The following is a 12,876-nucleotide window of genomic DNA, read 5'->3' as shown; positions in this document are numbered from 1 at the left end:
AAATTTCTCCGGCGTAGTGTGGACGAGAAACATTTGATGAATTTTCAAATTTCTCCGGCGTAGTGTGGACAGTAGCCCGCGAAAATAGCCGTCCTTCTTCGCTCCCGGCCAGCCGGCTGTCTTCGCAGGCTATGTGGACAGAGCCTCCGGCCGAAAAACAATCCTGGTGACGTGAACTGCAGATATAATTGTTTGTTAATTAGGTCGTTTTTATCCACAATCCGCAAGTTCCTGATCCTTTCTTCCTCGCGGTTTACTCGCGGATGAATTCCATTCATGTTTTTCACTGCGGTCATTAGAAAACTTGATCTCAGCGTTGTAATCTGACAATGTCTAGATCAGTTGTCTGCTGAGCAAAACACACGCGCTTGGGCCATAAATCGAAGAGCAAAAAAAGCTCCGGCACTGCGTAGCTAACAGCATGGACGTCAAACCCAGTTAATAAGAGACAATTATCTTTTATATGCTGTTCAATATCTGATTCAATAAGAGAGACCATTTTTTCTGGGTTTGCTTTTATTTCTTCGGCGATGTGATCTGCAATAACTAATAACTTCACAGGTCGTTTTATCGTCACAAACGGTTTAAAATTATGATTACTGCCACGATACGATATATTTTATGCAAACCTCAAAACGAATCATGTCTCCAGAGACACCCTATCGCTTATCAGTCACCTGAGTTTTCGTTATACTGAAAACCGCTTTCCAAATTAGCACATGTGTACACCGACATGCAGTAGAGCAGATGTCTCAGTTGGTAGTTTCTAGATAAAAGGGAGATTTTAAACAAAGACAACACGAAGAATAACCGTCTATCAAATATCCTGTAATATAACGCAGATAACGTGGCCGTCTTCAGTTCTTCAGATGTCAGTTCCCACAGTTAAATACAGTTATTTTGGGTGACCAGCTACTGAATGTACTGCTGGATTTATTCTGTATGTTAGTAGTCTAGTAGTAGATACAGTACAGTACGTACCGTTAGTTCCCTTGCAACTCGTTAGAGGCTTTTTTACTCACTGAAAGAACGAAGCATGTGAAATTAAGTTTCTAGCCCAAGAAACGAGACTGTGTATTTTCTCTCTCGAAGGTTTGATAGTGTCCGGAATTCTATCTCCTCAATTTTTCTCGTACAACTGCGAGATCATGGTTGAGCGAAAATTGCATCTACAGGGGTCTCCATTAATTTCAACTTGTTTAAGGTCGCCCGGCAAACCTTTTCAATTAAAACAACTCGATTTTGTCGAAAGAGATAAAATTCGGATGCAATGTTCACATTTACCAATCAGCACCTGTGTTTTTACCATGACTCCAAAGGCACAAATGCGCTATATATTACGGTATGGTGTATTTCCCCGTCTTTGTCTTACACCATAAAGGTCGGCACACATACGTACACAACGTGACATGTCACGGGAACTTAAAGGCGGAACAAGCCCCTTCGTGTGTACGCATGGGACGCATGCTATTACAGGGACAGTATGAAATCGGATATTGGGGGACAGTTTGCAAAAGCAGTGCAAACGACAAATGCGACATGAAAATTGCCGAGGCTACATTTTGTCCCTGCTTCATGATCGACGCACGAATTCGAACTAGCTGAACTTCATGCAACATGTTGCGGGGATAACATTTTGTCCCCGCAGCCGAACTTTTTCACAAAAACGGGCTTGCCACATCAGGAAAACTGTCGTTGCAACAAATACTAACAACATGTCTTCTAACGTGTGCCGACGTTAATGTTCTGTCGCTTACTTCACTTCAACGGCAAAGGCAACGAAATATGACATATACATCGTAAGAAGCGTTCTGAAATTGAGTTCAAATCATTTTGAAGGACTTACGTGATCACGAAATTTTCAGAAAGCGTCCAAATTTTGTCGTATGGGATACTTTCCTTGTGGTAATATCACAGTTGTTTGATACGCGCGACTTTTTTTAACTTTACGACAGAAATCACGTCCTACAACACCGCACGACGACTTGCAATACCTAATTTGGCGTCATTTCTGTCAAATTAAAATGCGGAAACAAATCAGGATCTTCTCTCAAATACTCACAAACACGTACAAAAAGCAATAACAAGTAAAAGATAATTTCTATTTCCTTACATTGACATATTGGAATCGATTGGTTTAAAAAATGTAATAAAATATTTTCAACTTGTTTAGATATAATTACTCCAAAAATCAAGCGTCGCCTGACATACATTATTTATTTTTCGATTTAATAAAACCTTGCTTTATTTATTAAGCAATATATTTTTAGCGGCCAAGAATCGAATTTGTTGCCTTGCTACTTCATTAAAGAATATCAAGTAAAATGTTTGGCCAAATGAACTTCCTCACTTCATTTGCATTTACCCAAGCCATTTTTCCCGAGGCAAAAACTACCTTTGACAATTAAACATTTAAATTTTGGAAGGTTTCTAATTTTCTGCCGCAGCTTCAACGGATATCTTCTCTTCCTTCGCTTCCTTCGCGCTTTTATATCACCGATTTAAAAGTAATTTTGCTTTCTTGCAACAGAAAGTAGTCTTTCCATGGTAATAAGGCCATGACAGGTGTTTCCAATACCATCTGCGGCAAGTAACGCAAATTTACACAAATTAAACTTGCACTTTGTTTTATTTTCCCTTTCCCAACTTATTTTTAGAAAAATGTTTGGCGGGGTCTTAACGAAAAGATTAAAAACTACCTTGTGCGATTGAATTCAACATCAAAATCTCATTTCTTCAAAGAAATTCCGACTACGTCCAAAGAAATAAAACTATGAAACAAGGTGAATCCTTTTGTTCGCTTTTAACAGACGTCTGTCAGCGGAAAGCGACTGAATAAGGTAATTTCAATTTCTTTGAACCTCATGCCAAAACGTTTCCTGCCATTCTTTCTAATTGTCTGAATCGAGAAAGGCGACGTCAGAAATTCATGAAGGCGACGATATTGTCGTTTCAGAACGGACAGTTTCATTTAAAAGCATCTATAGTTTGCCAAGTCGTTATTTGCCAAACTTGTTTTCATATTCAACTTTGGAATACAAACTAGTAGCCACAAGCTATCGTTCTTGACACTTAGGAATAAATGGTTCAATTTTAAATAAGGCAAGAAATAGCTTAGCTAGATGAAAATCATCATTTACAGATAGTTTTTGGTCGATAGTTTTCGCGCCATAAAATTTTCACAAATTTATAGTCTTATTTTGACTTACTAGCACTTTCAACACAAATTAATTTCGCTACTGGGGCCGAACGAATGCTTCGCATCTTCGCATTTCCGTCCACGCCAACTTCCTCGTCAGAAAAAGCCAAGTTTTCCACCGGACTCCCAAGATCAGGGTCGCCGCACAGCAGTGATTCAAATGCGACGTATGATTCTTTATCCTTCTGAGGGCTTTTCTTCAACTTGGACGTTTTCCACGTCGAAGCCTGTCTTTCCCGCTTGGCCCCTTTCTCTAAATCCAAATTCAGGCTTAATTCTTCTAGGGTATTGTTATTGTTTTCGCTCGCTGCCTCGCATTGCCGCCTGATTTCCCTTCGCATACTCCTTCCAAACAAATCCTTCTCGTAGTAACAACCACGCGGCGTTCCTGGCGTCGGCGCGAGTTCCGTGGCCGTGGAAGAAATTTTCTTCACCGCCAAATCGATCGCATGCATCCAGCGATGTCTTTGAAGGTTCGTGTGGCATTTAAGAAGCCACGTTCCTTCTTCGGTGACCAACTTGAAGCGGTGACTATATGTCCTGCGCCTCACAACAGAACAACGAGCGTTCGCTGTGATTTCGATTTTGTCGCAATACTCGTGCCACAACTCCGTCTGCTCATCGTAGAAGTACAAAACACTGTTCCTCAAGACTACCCAGTACTCAACCCATTTGTCTTTCTCGTCTTCTTTCTTGAGGAAATCTTCGTGTAAAGTTTCGTTCATTTGCTTCGCTCGCGCCGAAGTCGTCGCCGGTTTCAAGTATCTTCACGTTGTAGTAATGCTTTGTTCACAATTTGATCGGCTCGATTGTTTCAATGGACGTTTCGCCCATTGAGTAAACCTTAATACCTGTCTGATATATTATTTATCGCGGTTCATGGAAAGTGCATATTTATTAATTTGTTCACAGATACACCTGACACCGGGTGCTTTAGCGCATGCGTAAGAACGTTTCCTCGTGTTGATATGCAACGAAACCACGGTGAATATAGTTATGTGGGGAGTGTTTTTCCTCTTCAATGTCTTACAAGCTGCGCCTACTCATAAAATATTGAGTAAAAAAGAAGAGGCAAGAATCAACTCCTTCAAGCAGGCATATATCATTTTACTTGACATTTATTTCAAATCGCAAAAAAATTTTCCGTTCCTGCAAGCGGGCATGTATCATTCGACTTGAAGTGTACCTAACCCCAAAAATTTTTTTCGCTAGAACGAATCTACTTATTATTTGAAATAATTCTGCAAAAAAATTTTTGGATTCCGTTAAATCCTCGATTTTCTGTGCCACGACGAAATCTCGAAAATAGCTCCAAAACACCGCCATTTTGTTTCATGACCGAGTGTGAGGAGAATGGTCCAGCGGCTCTTGTGACGTCTACCCAGGAAGGTTGGATATCTCATTTCCTCTCATCTCCTTCAGGATGGTGCAATACACATTCGAAAAGTGCGCAGAAACGCCTTCCAGAGGTGCTATCGGCTGTTGCAGCAATATTCCAGATTTAAAGAAAGGTATACTGTACAATTTACTGGCGATGATCGGCTAATGGTGCAATAAAGACGTAAACGATGGTTGATTTTGTCGAACCGAAACAAGCGAACTGAATCTGTGAGAACCATTGAAGAACTCTCACTGGAATTTGTTCCGCAGACTTTCGAACGCTGTTTTCATAAATTTTCTGCTTAAAGCTTAAAACGACTTAAAACGTGTGACAATGTGAAATCGGTAATTGTATGAAATGTTTCCTTCCGCCTTGCTTCCCGCAGCTTCAAAAATACAGGTCCAAACAATACGATTTTCAATCGATCGAAGCCAATGTTTTGGAGGTCATCAAGTCTCGAAAACTGCAACACGTACGTCGCTCTTATAAACATGAAGCATTCAACTGAAAGTAAAACACAAACTGAATTTAACAGAACCTTGACAAAATACATTCTCGGTAAGGACAAATGTAAACGGCTATAAACACGCGTGGGAATCTTATATTTAGTTGACGAAATTACCATCCAAAGCAGTCCTTGAGTTTTCTTTCCTGCTGTTCGTTTGCCTGCTCCTCCACTTCGTATCTAGCTTTCCATTCCTAATATACAAGCAGCTCGTCCGCAAAGACGTCTTCCCCGTCGTCGCTTGAAATATTGCAAATTGCTCTCAAAGCTCTAAGCAGTGAGTTCACAGTTGTCGAACGTGCTCGATCGAAGTTTATTTCGGAGCCTTCCGAATCGAAACTTAACTCTGACTCCAGTGACGAAAAAGAAATGATTCTGAGACAAAACTTGGACGTTTTAGTCCCAAAATACATCGGAACGATTAGTTTTTCATTCTATTTTCTCGAGCAAATACAGTGAGTTGACTGAGGCGCTATTGTGTTTGGTTCCTAGGTAGACGTCATCAGGTACCGCCGCCCCAGACTCCCTAAAACGCGGTCGTGAAACACTAAATCGCGACTTTGAAAGGGCATAGAAAATCGAGGATTCAACCAAACTCAAAAATTTCTTCGCCCAAATGCTTCAAATAAAGTCTAGATTTGTTTTAGCGAAGAAAAAATTTGGGGGTTAGGTGCACTTTAATATCTATTTCAAATTTCGCAAAAAAAAAATAGATATTTGGCAGGACTCAGATAAACAGGTTTATATGCGCCAAAACAAATTAAATTAAAGTTTAAATTTCCTTAATCAGTCAGTTTATGCGTTATTACTCATTTTCAAGGGACGAACGAAACCCATTAGATTTTGAAATTTAAGTTATTTTCTTTTCTACTGCTTTTATATGCGTGGGTGTTATATTGTCATAGCATTTCATTTGTATAAGATACAAAAGTGGCTTTCTTTCAAACAGTTTCAAGTTGGCGAACATTTAAATGTTGTCTGCATCAATTACTTTTTTGCATTAGTTAAGTATGATCAAAGTTTTATATCTGTTGCCAAAGCCTTGCCAGATCACGAGATTTGATGAAATTTGCAGTACACAAAGTGAAACCGATAAAACTTAGCCGCAGCTGAATAAATATACGTTGATACAAATTCCAATCTTTTTATCAGAAGCTATTTTCCCAGAAAACTTCATTTTTTCCCAGGATACCATATTGATGGCAAAAGAACAATTTCAATCGTCAGTCAAGAGACCGACGAACGCAAACGTGTAGGAGGTTAGGCGACAATGGGCCCATAAAAAAATAATAAAAAAGATTCTTCCATGCGATCCAAAGTATTGATTAAATGTTTTTCTCATTTCTCGACAACTAGTTGCAGTTTCTGCTTATTTTCGGCAAGGCCATTGAATAAGTTTCAAGCTAAGAATTGAAGTATTGGTGAAAAATCAAACAAAGCCCTAAAATATCTGGAATAGCTTAGATAGAGTCACTAAGGAAATTAAATCCCTAAAGACATTTAAGGCTGCTGCGAAGAAAACGGCTTCTTAGCCTTATCATGACATTTAGGTAGCGTTTTTTTCATACTAGAGATCATTTGTTTTCTTTTTATCGTTCATTGTTATTGTAGATAGTTTCTGAAAAACCTTTGAGAGGATGAATCTATTAAAGTTTTAAAGTTAAAGTTAAATGGAATCGATACAGCCCATCCTTTACAACATAACCCGTACTCGGAGAATTACCATTGGTTACTGGTTAGAGAGAATTAAAAACGCACAAAATTGTAACAAGGGGACGTTCCTTTGGGATGATCCGGATCAGGACGATAATTCAAGTTACTTGGTAAAAGGTGAATCCACTGCGTGCACGGATTTATCGGCTCCTTTGATGTACCATGATCCGACTTCTCTTTGATTATAAAACCTGATCTGGATCTTTCGAAAGGTAAGCACCCGAATAAAAGTCGCCTTAGCTTGTCGCGATGTGGCTATGCCACGTTTCCCAGCAACGCAATGAAGTCCCGCGGGCTCAGACAATGAAGTCCCGCGGGTTCAGACAATGAAGTCCCGCGGGTTTAGACAATGAAGTCCCGCGGGTTCAGACAATGAAGTCCCGCGGGTTCAGACAATGAAGTCCCGCGGGTTTAGACAATTGGTACAGATTGGAATCGCGGATGAGACGTTTTGAACAAAAGTCCAGGTTAAATACTCAGATGACGTTAGATCTTCGCAATCTGTCTTTATTTTCACCAATCTTAACTACCCTGGTTTCTTTTCAGTTTAATATAAAACCTCGGGTGTTTTTCTAAATCAGCAAAAAAAAAAACTATCTTGAAGCTTCAATAGTTTTAATGGTATTTTTGTCTCTTGCATAAAGTGCTTTTTAAACTCTTTAGTTTTAGGTAGTACTGGTCCCGACATACTGCTGGGCGACATCATCGCGGACGTCGAGACTCTAAGGTTTATAACACAAGACCCCAACGCCCGCAATGCCATCACATACCCGCACGGACTTTGGCCAAGCAATACCGTGCCTTATCTCGTAGATAGAAGCATTGGTGAGTAATTATAGGACATTATATTCCGACCTGGATTCCAGTAAATAAGTCAGTATATAGCCGGCGTGCTCCAAGAGCTGCCACGAAGACTTGACCCCCTAGTCAGTAGTTTCAAGTCCTCCCCAGGGTCTAACACGGTCACTTCAGTCTTAGTCTGCTCTTGGCTATGTTTTTCGTGAAAGCATTCGTGCACGTTTTGGAAATCTCAGGAAGCTGTATTTGACTCACAGAAAAAAACATAGTAGAACTCCGTTAAATACGACCAAATGGAGCCATAATTAAAACTGTGGTTGCAATAAAGGCGTTCTGAAAATAGAAAAGTGGCCACAAAAGCGAAGTGATGGTCGTCTTAATGATGGTCGCCTGTAAGAAGGTGTTCCGCTGTATAGAAGGTACTGGATGTGATAAAAAAGAATTGAGTTTTGTAATGAAAAAATAGTTGGCGCAATTCACATATATACCTTCCCTTCTCTTAAATGAAAGTCACACAAAAAAAACACCAACATTGCATAAAACAAACTGTTTGATTTGTTTTCTTTTCTGTTTTGTTATTTGACATGCGCAGGACAAGCTGGCGTCAAAGCGATCAATGAAGCCATAGCAGATTATCACAAGCTGACATGTTTAAAGTTTGTTCGAAGGACCACTCAAAAAAACTACATCAGGTTCACTGATGGCGACGGGTAGGTAAAAATTGGCCAACGCAGTACAGGAGCTCAAAATGTTGGACTAATATCGTGTACTGTATAATATTTAACAATTATTAGGCCAAGTTGACCAAAATATCTTTGTTTGTCTGTGGCGAGCAAATCAATTATTTTCCGAAGCCGATCGCAAGTAACACAAATCGAATGCGCAACTGATGCTCAAACTTAATCGCATATGAATACTACAAAATGACAGATACACCTGATACTAAGAAATGTCTATTTTACGCCCACTAGACCCATAGAGGACCCATAGACTGCCTGGCTTCACCTCATTGTATCAATTCCACTGAACTTTTTACACCGGCAGATGTTGTAGGTTATTCGTATCCCTGCCATTCGTATGTACACAGCTTGTTTTACATTGCGCCTTCTTCGTTATTCCCTTACTCCCTTGCAGAATGAGTCACTTGCATTACGTCAATAGGATGTAAACATTGAACAACTTACCGTTTCCTCTGACTGACAGGTGCTCTTCATCTGTGGGTCGCACAGCACGTGGCGAGCAGAAGGTAAATCTTCACCAATACTGCTGGTACAAGGGGATTGTCATCCACGAAATAGCCCACGCCATCGGCTTCTTCCACGAGCAGTCACGCACAGACAGAGACAGCTACGTCAATATCCTATACCAAAACATTGAAGTGGGTAAGATACCAGGAGCTTTGCATGTTCCCTTCAACAGCATAACTCCTTATAGGAGCTCAGTTACGATTTGCACATTTTGAAAGGTTTAGCCTAAATTTTTCAAATTCGTTGTTTGCAATCCGTGTCAATCTTCGCCATCCTTGACCATCCTTGTTCCTTTATGGTTTATTATTATCTCTTTGATGTTTTTCTATCTTAGTAAACTATTATTTTCTGGTTTCCTTCCATTTAAAGGAGATTTTGTACGAGGCCCAAAAAAAAGACAAAACACCGTGACTGAGCTCCTTTAAGCCCCGTCCACACTACGCCGAAGGAATTAGAAAACGGAGGTTTCACTCTGAAAACGCATCAAATGCTTTCCATCCACACCACCCGGAGGAATTTAAAAACGCAACAATCACCGGATATTTTGGATTTGTGTTTAAGGAAAACTTGGATGGGGAAATCACATGATTATCGTGACGCCATCGTTTTCGAAAAGTTCCGGTTCAAAAACGTTTTCCGTCCACATGAAAACGAGAAGCTCCGTTTTCGTGACGGATTAGTGTGGACGGTAGGCCTAACCGTAGAAATAAAGCTGCGTTTTCAAATTTCTCCGGTGTAGAGTGGACGCTGCCTCAGGCACAACTTTGTCCCATGGGACTTTATGAGCGTGATGCTGAAATCTCATATAATTCTCATCATATAACATCGTCTAACGTATCTATTGTCATAGGGTTGTAAAACGTGTTCTCAAACTCATTGATAATTCATCAAGTTTGAACAAAGGAAATCATGACCGTGATGGTGTTTGGATATCTGATCTTATTTGCCATAGATTTTCACGATTTATTTCTCCCGTTTGTTATTACTTTTAGTTGCGATTAATTGAGAAGATATATCAAACAGTCAAGACCATGTTTGCCCACATTTCCAAACACCTCGAAGTTCGTCAAAAATACTCCGCTGCGCGTCCTATTTTCAACTCTCTTCTCGGTGTTTAGAAATGTGTTCAAACACGGTCTTTTGTGTTTGATCTATTACTTTCAAAACCCTTCAAGATTTTAGTGTGGTTCACAACAATCACAAGCAGATTGTAAGTTTGACTTATATGAGACAATTCATGTCATAGAGGTTTGTCACATGGGACAAAGAATGACCGTCTAAATCTCCCTTAAGCACTCTATTTACATACAAACACTCGAACCACAATCCCTCGATATATTCGCTTGGATAAAGGGCTAACCCTCGAAAAGGTCAGCTCTTCCAAATTGCCACAGCTGTACAATTCCATTCTTATACCCCGTTCTCACCAACTTACAATTGTTTAATTAGACAAAGTTTCATTAATGGTTTCACAAAACATGTGTAAGTATAGAACTGTTCCCAGCACACCAAAAACGCGGTTACAGTGCTTCCAATTTGTCACACCTCCCCATTTTCTTTGTTAGTTACAGAAGCTTCCTCATCAATGATACTTTCAATGGCAATTTCTTCAACCGTTCAAAAATCCGTTCACTGTCACTAAACAAGCACAACAGAAATATTACATACTGCACTGCTCTAGCCGTGCTTTAGAAGTTGTGCATGATTTCCCAACCCCGGGAAGTACCTGGCCTCGAACTATGAACCGTTCTTCACGTCTATAGATGGGCTGTTTAGAAGTCGTTTAAACGGGGGCGGGGGGGCATTCAGCGTCAGTATGTATTCAAGTTATGATTACAAACTTGCTTCGGCTGGACTGAATTTTCTGAAGAAATGTATGATGAAAACCAGGCCGAGTCTCTTTTGTAATAGCTCTTTCTAATATTAAAGAGTATACGCCTCTCCGTTTGGAGAGTATCACAGTTTACAGTATGTATGCACTAGCTATAAAACGTTTTCACGTGATATACCATAGAATGTCCCAAGAGTCACTTGTATTTTCTCGGTATACACACAAGCCTTCAAGTGACAAGTGGGATATTTCATAGTATACCACGAGAGAACGTTGCATAACTGTTTTATACCATGCCATAGAAAATACAGTGGCCAACATAATCAGTGGGACATACGCGCGGCGCATGATGGGAAGGCTGGGTGTAATACCGTTGAATCGTCATTAGATCGTCCGACAGGCAGTTGACAGTAAAAAACAAACATCGTCACAGAAAGAGCACAAGTGCAAGAACCAGGTGTAATGAACTCTAGCGACGACTTCTTTTACACAAATGTCAGTGCTGATTTTTTGTCTGTTTCACTAGGCAAAGAAAACAATTTCGACAAATTCGGTCATGGTCAGATCCAAGATCTTGGCGAACCTTATGACTATGGGAGCATAATGCATTATGGACCAAAATCCTTCAGCAGGAATGGTCGGTCTACTATCGTTGGACTGAAGACTGGCGCTGATCAAATGGGTCAGCGGAATGAGTTAAGCGCTAACGACATTCGGCAGATTAACAAGCTGTACAAGTGTCCGAACAGTAAGTTAGACATAAAGGGTGAGGTGAAGGGGTTATACTTAAATGCAATTCTTGACAGAACGGTCGCGAACGCATTGAATATCTCTTTAAGATTTCAGCTCTTTAAAACTGCGGGCATTAGTTTGTAACGTCCAGTAAAGTTTTGATAACTTTTTGATGATTTTAATGATATTTAAGAAGGAGGACAAGGTGAAAGGGACAAGTGAAAATGAAGAAAAAGGGGGAATAAAGGTGATACTTTTTAGCTGAGAATCTTGGCTGGATACTAAAAGTAAACTGCTACAAGGATGACAACCGTGTAAATCTACTCGTTCGTTTGCATAAACGTTGTCTTACTTTATTCCTCCCCAAACTTATAAACCATTCATTAAAATGAACTTACAGTGCCCTTTAATCGGGACCATCTAAAAGCACAGATACCAAAGCATAATTATATTGTTAGAGGTAAAATGAAGCAAAAATTGGTAGGTGAGGTGAGGTACCCTGATGGAAATTGCAAAGGATCCCATAGAGTGATCAATTCGATTGCAGGCCGGGATCATTGGGTCGAGTTCTTGGGCGAGACGCTTTACTCTCACTGGAAGTGAGAGTACTCTACCGGTCAAATTCCTATAATGAACAAATTCCTTGCCAAGGGGAATGGAATAGTGTGGAACAGATATCGCAATATGTTAGGGTAGTGTAGGTCACTGAAGTCAACGTGCCCCAGAATATAGACTTTCAAACAAGAAGCAGCAGTGAAGCAAGCAATAATTGTTTCTTGGTTCTAGAACCAGTTGATCCAGGACCAGACGCAAATTCCGTGGGTGAGTAGTTTGACAATTTATGACCACTGGACCTATAAATACTAGTCATGCAACGCTCTCCCATGGTATACCATGGAATATCCTACGAGTCACTTGTATTTTCTTGGTATACATACTCGCCTATATTTTATATCATACCATAGAAAATACAGTGGCCAACGCTTTCAATGCGACATACGCGCAGCACATGATATGGAAAAGTTGGACGTAATACCGTCGGATGTACAATTGCTTTCCTGTATTTTGATTGGCTATATTTTATATGGCATGCACATGGTATAAATTCTTGTATAACACGATGTACCTCATTCGAATATTGAGTTCATTGCTAACATTTTCACTTGTCAACAGTCTATTGCAGTTTTGACACTGGCTCGCTATGCGAATTCTTTCAAGGGACTGGAGACGACTTTGATTGGACCGTCAAGCGAGGTCCCACCTCAAGCGGTGGGACTGGGCCGAGTACGGATATGTCTGGAAATGGTACGATTGATCAACAAATAATTTCTCTCAACGATATCTGTACACTACATTAGCAGACAGGCAATGAGAATAAAGATAATCATCAAAGAGGGAATGTTGTCTTGGTGAGCCACTCTGAAGCAGTGCGCAGTTGTTTAGATCTTGTTCAGTGAACAACCACGGTCT

At 40.2% G+C, this 12,876-nt stretch overlaps 2 protein-coding genes across 4 annotated transcripts in view; one reads left to right on the top strand and one right to left on the bottom strand.

Moving 5' to 3' along the window:
* LOC110065218 (uncharacterized) overlaps window positions 1-12,876 on the top strand; it is a 33,991-nt gene that overhangs the window by 5,214 nt on the left and 15,901 nt on the right. For all 3 annotated transcript variants that reach the window (XM_089297702.1, XM_089297701.1, XM_089297700.1), the window contains exons 4-9: window positions 7,462-7,623; window positions 8,189-8,306; window positions 8,800-8,978; window positions 11,201-11,422; window positions 12,193-12,228; window positions 12,580-12,711. In XM_089297702.1, coding sequence (XP_089153828.1) covers window positions 7,462-7,623; window positions 8,189-8,306; window positions 8,800-8,978; window positions 11,201-11,422; window positions 12,193-12,228; window positions 12,580-12,711 — 849 coding nt within the window. The remainder of the gene's footprint in view (window positions 1-7,461; window positions 7,624-8,188; window positions 8,307-8,799; window positions 8,979-11,200; window positions 11,423-12,192; window positions 12,229-12,579; window positions 12,712-12,876) is intronic.
* On the bottom strand, window positions 2,082-5,734 carry LOC110065238 (uncharacterized). The gene has a single exon (XM_020772352.2). The coding sequence runs from the start codon at window positions 3,922-3,924 to the stop codon at window positions 3,196-3,198; it is 729 nt and encodes a 242-aa protein (XP_020628011.2). The 5' UTR covers window positions 3,925-5,734; the 3' UTR covers window positions 2,082-3,195.

The sequence above is a fragment of the Orbicella faveolata genome, unplaced genomic scaffold, assembly GCF_042242905.1.
Source record: "Orbicella faveolata isolate gen_17 unplaced genomic scaffold, um_ofav_v1 contig_3, whole genome shotgun sequence".
Classification (NCBI taxonomy): Eukaryota; Metazoa; Cnidaria; class Anthozoa; order Scleractinia; family Merulinidae; genus Orbicella; species Orbicella faveolata.
This window is presented reverse-complemented; position numbering and strand designations above follow the sequence as displayed.